The sequence below is a fragment of the Nilaparvata lugens genome, chromosome 1 (assembly GCF_014356525.2).
Source record: "Nilaparvata lugens isolate BPH chromosome 1, ASM1435652v1, whole genome shotgun sequence".
Taxonomy (NCBI): domain Eukaryota; kingdom Metazoa; phylum Arthropoda; class Insecta; order Hemiptera; family Delphacidae; genus Nilaparvata; species Nilaparvata lugens.
This window is the reverse complement of record NC_052504.1, coordinates 65,602,213-65,618,624: the sequence shown is the minus strand read 5'-3', so window position 1 is coordinate 65,618,624 and position 16,412 is coordinate 65,602,213. Positions and strand designations below refer to the sequence as shown.

The 16,412-nt window shown below is 32.1% G+C and overlaps 2 protein-coding genes across 2 annotated transcripts in view; one reads left to right on the top strand and one right to left on the bottom strand.

Annotated features, from left to right (window-relative positions):
• Window positions 1–1,343, bottom strand: part of LOC111052477 (dedicator of cytokinesis protein 1) — a 43,513-nt gene extending 42,170 nt beyond the window's left edge. The window contains exon 1 of the mRNA XM_039439905.1: window positions 1,191–1,343. Within this exon, the coding sequence (XP_039295839.1) occupies window positions 1,191–1,239 (49 nt within the window). The 5' untranslated portion in view covers window positions 1,240–1,343. The remainder of the gene's footprint in view (window positions 1–1,190) is intronic.
• Window positions 1,344–4,537: 3,194 nt separating this feature from the next.
• LOC111052478 (peregrin) overlaps window positions 4,538–16,412 on the top strand; it is a 49,231-nt gene continuing 37,356 nt past the window's right edge. Inside the window, 7 exon segments of the mRNA XM_039436059.1 lie at window positions 4,538–4,685; window positions 5,290–5,529; window positions 6,043–6,236; window positions 7,201–7,340; window positions 7,871–8,048; window positions 10,738–10,922; window positions 11,668–11,809. Of these exon segments, the coding sequence (XP_039291993.1) occupies window positions 5,325–5,529; window positions 6,043–6,236; window positions 7,201–7,340; window positions 7,871–8,048; window positions 10,738–10,922; window positions 11,668–11,809 (1,044 nt within the window). The 5' untranslated portion in view covers window positions 4,538–4,685; window positions 5,290–5,324.

Here is a 16,412-nt window from a genome sequence, read left to right as displayed (position 1 = left end):
GTTGTTATGGATAATTTAATTCAATACTAGCGTATATAAATGCTTGTTTTTTTTTATCAAAGACGAATTTGAATAGCCTAGTTTGAGAAATGTAGATGACTTATTCATCATTATTATTAAAATGCAATGGAAATTGATTTTTTATTTTAAAAACATAGGCTAATAAAATATCTTTAGGGCTTAAACTTTATAGGCTATATTGACGTTTTCACAGATTATACGGCAAAATTTATTGTCACTACACCCAGAATGTCCTCAGATTGGCTTATTTTCACCAACAGAAAAATCTCAGCCGGAGGACACTTCTGAGTGTCGGCCGACATTCTATAAGCCATCAACTGGCTTATTTGGGGGATTAACGCGAAAACCCCATCGAAGGGAAGATATCTGACGATTCCCCGGTCAACAGACTGTGGAGAAGACTGGACAAGTGAAAAAAAGTAAGTAAAGTACTGTGTCATGTCTAATAAAATATTCCAAAGCTCTCAAATTTTCATTTTTTTGCAAATTATCAAAATAAATTAATGTTTATTGTGATTGGGTAGGCTAATTAACATTATCAACGCATTATTATCTTGTTCAAGTTAGTTTAAAACGACATTCTACAAGAAAGGATTAATTTTAATATCACATTGGATAAAGCGTTAAGTTACTCAGGATTTATATTTGGCTACTTTTATAATGAGGCGGTATTTTGCTAATGGATTGGATAAAGCGTTAAAGTTATTCAGGATTTATATTTGGCTACTGTTATATTAAGGAGGTATTTGGCTAAGGTAGTCTATAAGAAAAAACAGTTCTTGGTTAATTGGAAGCAAAAATAAATTTTCAGCCTATTTTGGGAGTAAGAATTTGTATATTTTGTAAGGTGCATCTTCCTACAACAATACATTGATCCATAAGCTAATTTGAATAGGTAATAGTGATGAACCTGATGATGAATCAGCCAAGAAGTTGACAAGTTGAGGGTTAGAAATGAGATTTCAACTAGTGGTAAAATCACACATAAAAATTATTCATAAGAGATTAAAAATGTTTATATAAATTTCAAGATAACTTGAATTGTGGTTATATTATAGTTTAAAAAAAAATTATATATTTGTAAAAACTTATTTGTGAATTGACAAAGAAGGCTTGGCCTCCTACCTTGAGCAAGCATTACGTAAATTAAAGTTTTTTCAAATACGTACCAACTGCTAGTCTATCTTTTTCTCTAACAGGAGTCCAAATAACTGTCATTTTTAAATAATACGTAAACGTACCACATTAAATATAAATTAATTAACTCATAATAATAACACCGATCACTTGCGAGTCGCCATCTTTATAATAGAAAATGAATAATATTTCTTTCTGTTTATGACAAACAGTTTAGGCAACATAACAAGTGTAGATTATTGTGTTTTAAACAGCTGATTCTCATTCTTATGTTTCTGTATACAAGAAAATGAGAAATTAAAATTACTGGTATCGAAAAGAGAAGATTCATTAGTTATCCGAGGAGTGTACTCTGAGGATGAATGAGATCGCTAAAAATGTACATAGACAGAGTGTCCCACGAAAGATATAACTACAGGAAAGGTATAGATTTTACATGTAATTTGCAAGATTGCCAACAAAATTTCCAATAAGATTTTTTTATATCGACAGTACTTGAATACTTGAAGTCGTTGCCAATGACTGGGGTCTCCAGATATGCTGTTTCAAGAAAAAACGTCTGTTATATACAATAATAAAAACTGCATGGCTATTCGTGTTGTGGAGGTGCTGGATCTGCAAAAAAGAGACTGAAGCCTGACCCTTAATCATGCAGAATTTTCTGAAATTACTATTCTACAGGGCAGTTCTAATACATTTTTCTAATTTGTATACAACTCATGCAAGAATGTCAAATTCAATCTGAAACCTTGACTTATCTAGTATTGATCAAATTTAAATTCATTTGGATACAGGTTTGCCTGGGAATAGCTTTTTGAATCTTCATCAAGCTGCAATCTTCAGATCCTCCGTCATGTTGAAATTGAGCTCTTGGGAATTGGTTCATCAATGTAGATGTACATCCAGTTAATTGATACTATACACATCAAAGTCATTGAATATGGATACATAAGAAATATATTTCTCAGATATTTCCAAAGGATTTAATAATTTTAGCAATCTTTGAGCTGTCACCCTAGGTAAGGATTCTAATTTCATAATAAATCAATTATATTCATGATAAAAGTATATTCCAAACTCATGAAAATTGAATTTTATTAAATCCAAACCAAAACACAATAGTTATTATTGTTCTTTTATGCTTCTTTATTTCAGAAACTGCTCACCTTTAGCTCTGTAAGTTGATTTTCTGTCAATGACATTTGATAACGGAAAAAACTTATTTACGTAGAATCAATTGATTCACTTTTGCTGTTTTAAACATAATATTTTAGAGTTCTTTGTTTTAAACGATAGTTTATAGCTGTTTCAAATCCAAAGTTGAATTCAAATGTAAGTCAACGTGATAATTTTTTTTCGCCACACTTGGATGTAATGAGCTGGTTTACGTGCGTCATATGGTGGCCGAAAGTGATTGTTTTCCGACCAGGCCGGTAAAACTTTACGGCCCTAGGGCTGTAAAATGACCTTGAATAACAGCTGATTATGATTTGATATGAACGGGTTTACAAAATAGTTTATGAAACAGAATCAGTTTATGCTTCTAGAATTGAATAAAGTATTTTGCAATAAGATACTATCATTTCATTTGGATGAATGAAATACAAATAAGATATTATAAACTACTCAAATTCAATTTTCAGAGTATAATAGAATCTAACCTCAAACCTCATAGTACTGCGTTTATCACAAAACCTGGTGGATAGTTTTGGAACTACTTGGGCAATATCCATGGTGCTGAACGTTTTAACAAATAGTTTATGAAACAGAATCAGTTTATGCTTCTAGAATTGAATAAAGTATTCTGCAGTAATATACTATCATTTTATTTGGATGAATGAAATAGAGGTAAGATATCTTCTTCTTCTATATAATAAGAGAGAGTGGGGTTGTGTTTGTTCGCATCAAAACATGTCAACTTGTGGATTGCATACCGGAAAAACGGGAATGATTTAGATCTCCAAATTTTGAACATAGATTCTAAAAATATCAATCTCGTGCACCTGGAAGCCCAAATTTCTATTTTCCTTCTAGATTTTTCAGAATATTAATGTTCAAATTCATCTATGCTACCGTAGGCTAATTGAAGTTCCATAGCCCAAAGTGTGTATTTTTATGAGCAGGTTATAAGACTACCATTTACGAACGTCTATGTAGCGCAGTGGTAAGAAGCTTGCTTACGGAGCGATGGTACCTCGGTTCAAATCCCCCGATGCTTCCCATTTTTTTGTTCTTAATTTTTTCCCTCGAAACGTATTATTATCAATTATTTTTTGAAGGAATTTGTTTTCATTACTATTGAACTTGGATTTTATCAAATAATTATTTACAATGTAAAATTTTGCCACCAGTACAAATGAATTGGACATAGTCTTCATGCTGTAGGCCTATAATTTATTGAATTTCATAAGAAAAACATGAATAGATCACAATAAAATGAGTAATAATTTATATTCTTCAGTTATAATGTAGGCTACTATCAGACACGAATTCCCAGTGAAACGAGTATTTTAGGTATTTTTTTTGGAATTGGGAAAACAAAAGGCTGCCTGATTCAAATTGAGGAGGATCCTAATAGAACTAAAATTTATTGATGTATTGGAAAAATCAATATGATTCTGTGAGGTTTCCAAGTATTATGTATTCTTCAGTTTTCTATACTTTAATAACTAGATACCAATAACTATACTAATAGCTAGAGCTATGACCTTCCACTTTTGTTTTCGGAACTGCTTAATAAACAATTATTCTCATATATATTGTTTATTTCTCTGTGTGGCGAAAAATAGCGTTCGCACCACGGGCAAAAATGTTTTTCCGGCTCTCAATCTTTTCTAGTCCTCGGCCTACGGCCTCGGACTTGAAAACCGATTTCGAGCCGGAAAAGTCTCATTTTCGGCCCTAGGTGCGAAATATACTATTAGTGATTTGCATCTCACAATAATAATTAAGAAAGGTTGGCATGAGACAGCCCATAGCCAGATATCGTGATGAGTATCAATAAGCAATAATACGATATAAATTTATTTATTACAATAGTATAACCTAAATGGGAATGTTGAAAGTATTGATATTTGATATTCCAAAGGTAAGATAAAGTTCAAAGAGGCTTAGCCTCTTGGCTTTTTCATTTTTCTAAATGAAAATATGCTGGCATTATTTGAAATGTTTCAATAATTCCAATCATTAAGAAACAAAAAATATAAACAATAACGTCAACTCACAGCCTACTGAACTCAGTTGAGTGGAACTTTTGCAAACGTGAACTGCGCATGCCCATTACGATGTAATGTTGCTTGTAGATTTCCATTTTATGATCTCGTCTCGTCACTGTTCACTCTCTCTTTTTTCTTGTGTGTTGGTTGCGATTCTTTGTCTTTTATCTCTGTTCAGTCAGATTCTGTTCAGTTCAGTCTGTTCTTTATTGTTCTTCTGTCTTCTTTTGTTTGTATGTTTGAGTCTTTAGCGTTTGGCAGAAATTATTTATGTTCAGTTTTTGAGAATTTCTTCTAGAATGTAATTCAATGGTAAGTACTGTATAAGCTAAATGTTATTAAGAGTGATTCAATTCCAAGTAGCCTACCTATGTAATTCATGTAGAAATCTACAATCTATGTAGAAATCAATCTGAATAACAAACCAATTCAAATAGTATAAAAATTGAACATTATTTTTGATGTTGGTTAGAAGTAGCCTATCATACAATTTTGAAAACTTAAAATATTTATAATAATAGTCTTATTTAACATTTTTACTGTTTCTTTGATATGCCAGATCAATCAATTGAATTGATCAGACACTTCTCTACTTGATTATTTAATTTGTTTAAAGAGTAGGCTAACTTGACTTTATTTGTTAATAGATTTTTGAAATCTTGAGACCGCTTTTTTTATTATATCCACAACTATCTAATTGCGCAGAAGTTGAAAATGAATTTTAAAAAGAACATTTTATAATTTAGTTATAGTATTTTGAAAAAACTTGCTTCAATAACTGCCATAACCTCAAAAACTTTTTTGACGAGTTCTCTCGTCAAAAAGATTGAGTAGGCTATATATGGTTTATTTTTGTCTCTTTAAAGCGAAGGCTTTGTTGCATAAATACGTATATTTGATATAGGGCCTACAAATATACGACCGGCTTCAAATGAGTGCTTATTGATCAGCATGGGAGTTGATTTTGATGTTTTGGAATACTGTCAGAAGTTGAAAATTACTAACAAACCACCGTACAAATGCCCAGTTGTAGAATGTGGGAAACCGTACAAGAGTATGAGTGGTTTGCAATACCATCTGGTGAATTTTGATCATAGTGCTCCCATTCAAGCTCACACGCCTGTTACGCCAGCAACTCCTATGTCGCCAAAGAAAGGTAATTCACCAATGGTACTTCCATTTAATACATTCAATTGAAGTTTTTTTAAGGTGTCTGAGACTATAACTGAAACTGCTGTAATAGGTTATATTAATACGATTTTATTACTAGCTTAAAGTTAATAAAAGTATACATAGTAATGAATGAAATGTTATAGTTATATGTTTCAACTCAGCTATACCTAAAAGATGTGAACCACGTTTCGCTTCAGTCGTCCAATTCATAAAACATAGAAGTCTTCAAACGTCGCATAACTCCCTTAACTCGGTTTCTTGACATTTAATAAGTTGGTCTCACATAAATGTCACACGTAATCCACTGTAACAGCTGCTAACAAAATGCCGCGGCTCAAAAAGTCTTGAAAGTAGCCTTATATAATTATATAGTAGATAAGGACATTTATATCTCCAAGCGTCTCATTAATTCTCATTTGATTTCTTTTTAACTTTTCTGATAACTTGTCAGTCTCTGAACTCAAGATTGCCATTCTATTTTTCTTTTTGCCGACAGCTAACCGTAAGAAAGGGCGCAACTCGCATGCAGCCGCTATCAAGGCAGAGCCACTCGTCTCGCCGGCCCGTGAAGGACTCACTTATGCAGAGGCTCAAAAGTTTGTCGAGTTCGAATTAAATGGAAGAGTGAAACGTATTAGCATAGATCAAAACATACCTATAGTCTCTGTGTCAAAAAATAATACAAATAAAGTAAGTATTACTTGAATTACTTTGTTTGTCTACTTTTACATAATTTATTAGCTCTTCAAAATCTTTAAGATCTGTATTTTAATTTCTATTGCAAAGAAAACTGGCGAGTTAAGCTAATAGATCATAATTCTGTGAATGAGCTATGTAAATCACATATTTTCATTCCTCCCCCCTCTTCAAATTCATTCTTTTCAACATTATCATCTCTTTTAGGAGTTTGTTCATTATTTACTGACGTTTTCCAGTTTTATCAATAATTAATTAGGCACATTGTGCTTGTGAGATGGAATTTCTAAGTAAGGAATTTCATATATTCTCGTGGGGAGAATTTCAAAAATTTGTTTTGTTTGTCTTTGTATTCTTTGTTTATTTGAATATCGAGACTAATTGAAGAATTTGAAAATGTCTGCCTTAATGACAAATCTTGCAGGTTTTTTTATGCATTCTCTAAAAAAATGGATGTGTAAAAATAGCAGTTTACCAAGTGTTCGTCGCATACTATATTATATTTTATCATATATATTACAATGGACAATTATTATGATATTACATTTTATACAAATACATTTCAATTATATACAATCATTATTTACATACATCCATATCAAACCTATTCAACATTAATTTAATATATTATCACATAGTGGAATGCATTTCTGTGAAAGGCTTGTTCGTTGTTCGTTCGTTCGTTCTACGTTCCACGTAACCTAATGAAGCCAGCCAAAACTACTGTTCTTTCTATTTCAATATTCTTTTACTTTTGTTATGTGCAATAAGTTCGAGTTAATAACCACACATAACGTCAGTGTGTTTTCTTCATTCCACAAACATAACAAAATAATATTATTTGCACGTATTCAAAATTAACAATGTCAACAATTTTTTGTGAAATTATGATTCTAGAAAGGTGCCTAAATTTATGTTAGCGTCTTAATCCTAATAATGCTCCATATGTGTCTTACAGCAATCACCTGTGAATACAGCTAGTATAACAAGCCTAGCTAAAAGCCAGGAAGCAGTTTCTAAGTTACCAGAGCCATGCTTCAAAGTGCTGGACAACTACAATATTCCTGATGCGCCTCCAAGACCAAACGCCTATATAAGGTAAACATCTATCTAGTAAACCAATCACTATATTTGTAAGCACGGAAAGTAAGATGTTGTTCGTTATTGGAAAACCAATCTTATTAAATAATTGACGTGGGTTTGCTCTCAGCATATTGCATATTACATATTACATAAGATAATCTTATGAATTAATCAATTTTGAATAAGGTCTCAATTCTCCATTCCAGTTAGATCGTTGAAATACGATCTAAGGAATGATTTGTTTAGAAACAGAAATGAAATTCCTTCTTCTTTCAGAAGTTTCCGATTTTTATTAATAATTATTTTTTTCATGTTCTTTCAAAGAATAATGGCAACAATTAGAGACTTTTCATGAAACACTAATTTCAGTAAGATTGTAAATACAGTAGTTATAAAAAGTGTTGTAATAACCATGATTTTTACAATATTTTAACAAGATATTTTCAATATTTGTATTGTAATTCCTAAAATAGGTATATTTCAATTAATTTAAAATTTAATGTTTTATGAAAAAAGTTTTCTAATGACAGCTTTTTCTATTCTAGATTCATCGAGAGGTCACCGGAAGAATTGGATGGAGAGGTGGAGTATGATATGGATGAAGAGGATGCTGCATGGCTGGCCATCATGAACGAGCGCAGGGCCACATCCGGACTGCCAGATGTTCCCATAGACACTTTTGAGCTTCTCATGGATCGACTGGAGAAAGAGTCTTATTTTCAGGTTAGCCGATTTTTTATTTTTCTATGATGTGAGTCTTTTTTAAGAAATTCAAAAATATATAATAGGGTCAAATGAATGAAAACTCACATTTATTTTTTATAGGGCATAATAATTTTTCATTAGAATTATTAGTACAATTTATTATTCTCTCCAAGTTTCAAGGACTCAATATTAAACTCCAATGCTTATCATCGTCAGTTGTTAATTGGGAACATTTTATGAAAACTCCAGAAAAATGTTACAGATTTATTATTTTGTAATTGCATTATAAAATGATTATTAAGAAAGAGATTCGGTGGATAGTGTGTAAATTCTGTTATGCTGACTAAGCTGAAAAATGTGACTATTTCAAATAACCGAAAAATTTATTTGTTCAATGACAAAATTGATGAACTTCCGATTGATGACTCGTTGATTGTTAACCAATCTTTGTTCAAATTATACAGAGTGGGTGAAAAGTCCGAGAATGACTTAATATCTCATACACAGAGGTAATATGACGGTGGGTGTGATTGGAGATCCTACTAAAATTGAAAATACTACTTTACTACGACCTTAGAAATCTAGTCCGCCAATGGGGGACCACCCATTTTGAATGAAACTTTATTTTATTAAATAGGAAGGTGGTCATGCGATACATGATTTCAATACGGAATTTCAAGAAAAAATGAATGGCAAAAACCGCACATCGATATCTCTAACCGCTTAAAAGATATTCCGATTATTAATCAATACTATTCAAAGCAGAAAGGAAAGAAAAAAGTATGAGAACGGCTTAATATCTCATAAAAAATGTGATTTCAAAATGGGTGTGATTGGGGATCCTACTCAAATTATTGAAAATACTACTTTACCATGATCTTAGAAATCTGGTCCGCCATCTTGGGTCCGCCATTTTGAATGCAACTCAATTCTTTTAATAGGAAGGTGGTCATGCGATACATGATTTCAATATGGAATTTCAAGACAAAATGAATGGTGAAAACCTCACGTCGATATCTCAAACTGTTCCAAAGATATTCACATTATAAATCAATATCATGCAAAACAGAAATGAAATAGATAAGTGGTGTGGATTAATAATGTAAATGTCTTCGAAACGGTTTGAGACAACGATGTGCGGCTTTCACCATTCATTTTGTCTTGAATTTCCTTATTGAAATCAGGTATCGCATGACTACCTTCCTATTAAAAAAAAATGAAGTTGCATTCAAATTGGCGGATCCAAGATGGCGGACCAGATTTCTAAGGTCATAGTAAAGTATTGTTTTCAATTTGAGTAGGAACCCCAATTATACCCATCTTAAATCACATTTTTTTATGAGATACTAAGCCGTTCTCATACTTTTCTCTTTCTTTTCTGCTTTGAATAGTAATATCGGGGCACCGAGCTTCGCTCGTTATTTTTATTTATTGATAAACAGAACACAATTCTCTAAAATGATCGTGTTTATATTTTTACAGCTGGCTATATGTCATCTTATGAATTTCGGGGATGCGATATTTTGATTTTTCACATACTCGCTCACTCACTTTTTTACTATCCACAGCTGTTTCAGCCAAGGATGAAACATCCTTTTAATGTCCTTCAGCGAGTTTTCCCAAGGATGAGACCTAGTGCAATCGAATTTGTATATCATAAACCTACTATGTTCCAAATTTCATGAAAATCTTTAGAGCCGTTTTCGAGATCCGTTGGATATAAATAACCAGATTAAAAATATATACAAATATACAGAAATTGCTCGCTTAATATAATAGGATTGATTAATAATCTGAATATCTTCAAAACGGTTTGAGATATCGATATGCGGTTTTTGCCATTCGTTTTTTCTTAAAATTCCGTATCGAAATCATTTATCGCATGACCGACCACCTACTATTTGAAAAAACAAAGTTGCATTGAAAATGGCGGATCCAAGATGGCGGACCAGATTTTTGAAGTCATAGTAAAGTAGTATTTTCAATTTTAGTAGGATCCTCAATCACAACCACCATCAAATAACCTTTGTGTATGAGATATTAAGACGTTATGGGACGTTTCACCCACTCTGTATAATAAAATATTAACACAAGTCATAAACATATTAAAACAAGTCAATTGTTTCTTTATAAGATTAATTGTCTGATTAATTCTATTTTCTAGATAATTGTATAATTTCATTCGATTGCCGTTAAAATGTGAATATTCATTTTTGTTATTTTGATTATCATAGTATAACAAAAAAATTCTCTATGTATTGATTTCAAAATAATTTCATTAAATAAATTAACATACTTATCCAAGAAATCAAGCCTACAAAATTCAATAATTTTTTAGTGTTTTTTTTCTCAAGTAATACGAATAAAAATTGATGATATTAATCTATTACATTTATTTATTATATTATTTTCTCATTCTAATTACAAGCTGAATGTGAGTCGGAACAGGCAATAGCCTACCTAATCCCTATTTGAAAGAAGAAGAAGATAGTAAGAATAATTTTCCTTCATTTAAAGCTTGCTTATAGCTCAACAATTGAAACGCAGTACTGTAAATGAAATTCCTCACCCTCTTGAATTTAATGTTTTTTGTTGAGATCATTCTGTTTACTGATATGTAGATTGTTCTCATTAGGCCTACATCTACATTATGCGATTCCAAAGTATTTTTACTTGAAGTAGTCGAATTAAATGATCGTTTCTACAGATGAGTACCACCGGTAAAACGGGTGATGGACAACAAATCATGGATGATGAGGCTGTCTGCTGCATTTGTATGGATGGAGAGTGTGAGAACTCCAATGTGATCCTTTTTTGTGATATGTGTAACTTGGCCGTTCATCAAGATTGCTATGGTGTTCCATACATTCCTGAAGGACAGTGGCTGTGCAGGTGAGTTGATTATCTCCCATTAATTTTGTTCATGATCCCATTTTAAATGGGTTTGATCCGCCTTCCTATGTTTGATGTTCTATCTGTGAAACTGAATACTGTATTTTCTAGGAATATGCTGGATTAATAAAAACTAAATTGATAAAAATTCTTTCTACTCTTTGGCATTAGTTTATCTTCCAATAAAAGATTTGGAATTCCAATGGTATTCTTGAAATGTTTTCATTGTTTCCTCTGGAATTTGTGTACGATTTATTAAACATTATTGTTGAATTCAAATCAAATTCTTTGCCGAATTAGTATAAATTCACAAAAGATGAAAATAAAATTCAGTGAATTATTCTGCACACTGCATATACTGCAAAATCAAAATACTGTATTCTCATAAAAAATTTGGACTGATTGTTAAAATCAATGGAGATTAATTCTTCGTCAGAAATTCTGTTGGTTCTCTGAAAAGGAATTTATTTATATTTTATAAAATTTCTTCCTTCTCTATGTCCTTCTCAATTCAATCTCATTTCTTTTAATCTTTTCAACCGAATTGAATTAGATCAGTTATAATAGTTTTGAAGATAGTTAACTTCTGTCGAATTAATATTTTATCCTTTGTCATTTGAAGGTTGATTCCCTACATTAATTATAATTGTTTACAATGTGATATAAATCAATAAATTGATAACAATATATCATTGGAGATCATTCTGTATATTCAATTATTATTCATTACTTGATTTGGTTTCAGGCGTTGCTTGCAATCGCCGTCAAGGTCAGTGGACTGTGTGCTGTGTCCGAACATAGGTGGCGCATTCAAGCAGACCGACCGTGGGCATTGGGCCCACGTGGTGTGCGCCCTCTGGATACCGGAAGTCAGATTTGCTAATACGGTTAGTTTCATTCAAATCTCTCTACATTTATAAACCATTATAAATTATCATATTTATATTATGGTAACTATTATATTATAAACTTTACGCTTATAAACTATTTTATATAGATGAGAATAACAATTTCAAGAAGAAGCTGATTCATTTAGACATCTCTAGGAAATTAATCACACTAATAAATTCAATTCAATTTTCTTGATTAAACATTAACATTTTAAATGGTTCACAATAATTGTATTAATTATTAATAACATGACATTACTTGGTTTGAGAAATTGAAATGATTATGTAGTTTGTTCATAAGAATGCTCCGAGAGACAAAAGCTCCAAGAGTTTGAACAAGTAGAGCAAAGAAAAACAGCATTTTCTGAAAATATAAAAAGCTGATGGGCAAGCAACAAGAATGTGATTTTTCTTTTCAACTAATCATATTCCACCAACTATTACAAAATGTTCTGTTTATTTCACTCCGCCCTATCGTTGAACACACTGTAGTCCCTTAATTCAAATCTGGACAAACCTTGGATTATAAGGGCCAAGCCACTCAGAGAGTGATTTGCGCTCCGCGATCTCACAGTTTTCCATATCTATATGTACGAGGGTTATTTTTCAACCTGTGATCTCAGTTAGCGGGCTGACTTTGACAGAGCTGTAGCCTACAGCTTATCATCCTCACTAAACTCCCTGATCGGTGTGGCCACATTATCAGACCCATAAACATGGCCGCCTCACTTGTGTCTGCCGCCAAGTGATATTTACTTAGCGTTATTCGTTTTTGAAAGCAAAATACAATAATTTAGATAAATCTAATGAAAAATGATTAAAGTTAACGCAGAACTTGCACTAAACACAGTTTATGAGTGATGATGTCAGTATTATGTCACTCAGTATTATGCGTGAATAGTCTCGGGAAATGAAAGACGTCAGTTGAAATAACTTGCGAAACCGTTGATGCATGACTTGGACGTTCATCAAGATTGCTATGGTGTTCCATACATTCCTGAAGGACAGTGGCTGTGCAGGTGAGTTGATTATCTTCCATTAATTTTGTTCATGATCCCATTTTAAATGGGTTTGATCCGCCTTCCTATGTTTGATGTTCTATCTGTGAAACTGAATACTGTATTTTCTAGGAATATGCTGGATTAATAAAAAACTAAATTGATAAAAATTCTTTCTACTCTTTGGCATTAGTTTATCTTCCAATAAAAGATTTGGAATTCCAATGGTATTCTTGAAATGTTTTCATTGTTTCCTCTGGAATTTGTGTACGATTTATTAAACATTATTGTTGAACTCAAATCAAATTCTTTGCCGAATTAGTATAAATTCACAAAAGATGAGAATAAAAATTCAGTGAATTATTCTGCACACTGCATATACTGCAAAATCAAAATACTGTATTCTCATAAAAAATTTGGACTGATTGTTAAAATCAATGGAGATTAATTCTTCGTCAGAAATTCTGTTGGTTCTCTGAAAAGGTATTTATTTATATTTTATAAAATTTCTTCCTTCTCTATGTCCTTCTCAATTCAATCTCATTTCTTTTAATCTTTTCAACCGAATTGAATTAGATCAGTTATAATAGTTTTGAAGATAGTTAACTTCTGTCGAATTAATATTTTATCCTTTGTCATTTGAAGGTTGATTCCCTACATTAATTATAATTGTTTACAATGTGATATAAATCAATAAATTGATAACAATATATCATTGGAGATCATTCTGTATATTCAATTATTATTCATTACTTGATTTGGGTTTCAGGCGTTGCTTGCAATCGCCGTCAAGGTCAGTGGACTGTGTGCTGTGTCCGAACATAGGTGGCGCATTCAAGCAGACCGACCGTGGGCATTGGGCCCACGTGGTGTGCGCCCTCTGGATACCGGAAGTCAGATTTGCTAATACGGTTAGTTTCATTCAAATCTCTCTACATTTATAAACCATTATAAATTATCATATTTATATTATGGTAACTATTATATTATAAACTTTACGCTTATAAACTATTTTATATAGATGAGAATAACAATTTCAAGAAGAAGCTGATTCATTTAGACATCTCTAGGAAATTAATCACACTAATAAATTCAATTCAATTTTCTTGATTAAACATTAACATTTTAAATGGTTCACAATAATTGTATTAATTATTAATAACATGACATTACTTGGTTTGAGAAATTGAAATGATTATGTAGTTTGTTCATAAGAATGCTCCGAGAGACAAAAGCTCCAAGAGTTTGAACAAGTAGAGCAAAGAAAAACAGCATTTTCTGAAAATATAAAAAGCTGATGGGCAAGCAACAAGAATGTGATTTTTCTTTTCAACTAATCATATTCCTCACCCTCTTGAATTTAATGTTTTTTGTTGAGATCATTCTGTTTACTGATATGTAGATTGTTCTCATTAGGCCTACATCTACATTATGCGATTCCAAAGTATTTTTACTTGAAGTAGTCGAATTAAATGATCGTTTCTACAGATGAGTACCACCGGTAAAACGGGTGATGGACAACAAATCATGGATGATGAGGCTGTCTGCTGCATTTGTATGGATGGAGAGTGTGAGAACTCCAATGTGATCCTTTTTTGTGATATGTGTAACTTGGCCGTTCATCAAGATTGCTATGGTGTTCCATACATTCCTGAAGGACAGTGGCTGTGCAGGTGAGTTGATTATCTTCCATTAATTTTGTTCATGATCCCATTTTAAATGGGTTTGATCCGCCTTCCTATGTTTGATGTTCTATCTGTGAAACTGAATACTGTATTTTCTAGGAATATGCTGGATTAATAAAAAACTAAATTGATAAAAATTCTTTCTACTCTTTGGCATTAGTTTATCTTCCAATAAAAGATTTGGAATTCCAATGGTATTCTTGAAATGTTTTCATTGTTTCCTCTGGAATTTGTGTACGATTTATTAAACATTATTGTTGAATTCAAATCAAATTCTTTGCCGAATTAGTATAAATTCACAAAAGATGAAAATAAAAATTCAGTGAATTATTCTGCACACTGCATATACTGCAAAATCAAAATACTGTATTCTCATAAAAAATTTGGACTGATTGTTAAAATCAATGGAGATTAATTCTTCGTCAGAAATTCTGTTGGTTCTCTGAAAAGGAATTTATTTATATTTTATAAAATTTCTTCCTTCTCTATGTCCTTCTCAATTCAATCTCATTTCTTTTAATCTTTTCAACCGAATTGAATTAGATCAGTTATAATAGTTTTGAAGATAGTTAACTTCTGTCGAATTAATATTTTATCCTTTGTCATTTGAAGGTTGATTCCCTACATTAATTATAATTGTTTACAATGTGATATAAATCAATAAATTGATAACAATATATCATTGGAGATCATTCTGTATATTCAATTATTATTCATTACTTGATTTGGGTTTCAGGCGTTGCTTGCAATCGCCGTCAAGGTCAGTGGACTGTGTGCTGTGTCCGAACATAGGTGGCGCATTCAAGCAGACCGACCGTGGGCATTGGGCCCACGTGGTGTGCGCCCTCTGGATACCGGAAGTCAGATTTGCTAATACGGTTAGTTTCATTCAAATCTCTCTACATTTATAAACCATTATAAATTATCATATTTATATTATGGTAACTATTATATTATAAACTTTACGCTTATAAACTATTTTATATAGATGAGAATAACAATTTCAAGAAGAAGCTGATTCATTTAGACATCTCTAGGAAATTAATCACACTAATAAATTCAATTCAATTTTCTTGATTAAACATTAACATTTTAAATGGTTCACAATAATTGTATTAATTATTAATAACATGACATTACTTGGTTTGAGAAATTGAAATGATTATGTAGTTTGTTCATAAGAATGCTCCGAGAGACAAAAGCTCCAAGAGTTTGAACAAGTAGAGCAAAGAAAAACAGCATTTTCTGAAAATATAAAAAGCTGATGGGCAAGCAACAAGAATGTGATTTTTCTTTTCAACTAATCATATTCCACCAACTATTACAAAATGTTTTGTTTATTTCACTCCGCCCTATCGTTGAACACACTGTAGTCCCTTAATTCAAATCTGGACAAACCTTGGATTATAAGGGCCAAGCCACTCAGAGAGTGATTTGCGCTCCGCGATCTCACAGTTTTCCATATCTATATGTACGAGGGTTATTTTTCAACCTGTGATCTCAGTTAGCGGGCTGACTTTGACAGAGCTGTAGCCTACAGCTTATCATCCTCACTAAACTCCCTGATCGGTGTGGCCACATTATCAGACCCATAAACATGGCCGCCTCACTTGTGTCTGCCGCCAAGTGATATTTACTTAGCGTTATTCGTTTTTGAAAGCAAAATACAATAATTTAGATAAATCTAATGAAAAATGATTAAAGTTAACGCAGAACTTGCACTAAACACAGTTTATGAGTGATGATGTCAGTATTATGTCACTCAGTATTATGCGTGAATAGTCTCGGGAAATGAAAGACGTCAGTTGAAATAACTTGCGAAACCGTTGATGCATGACTTGGATTCACAATGCTTGTGCGACCAAACAGTTTCTCCAGCAAACCAAATGGGATAATTTCGATCACCCATAATACAAC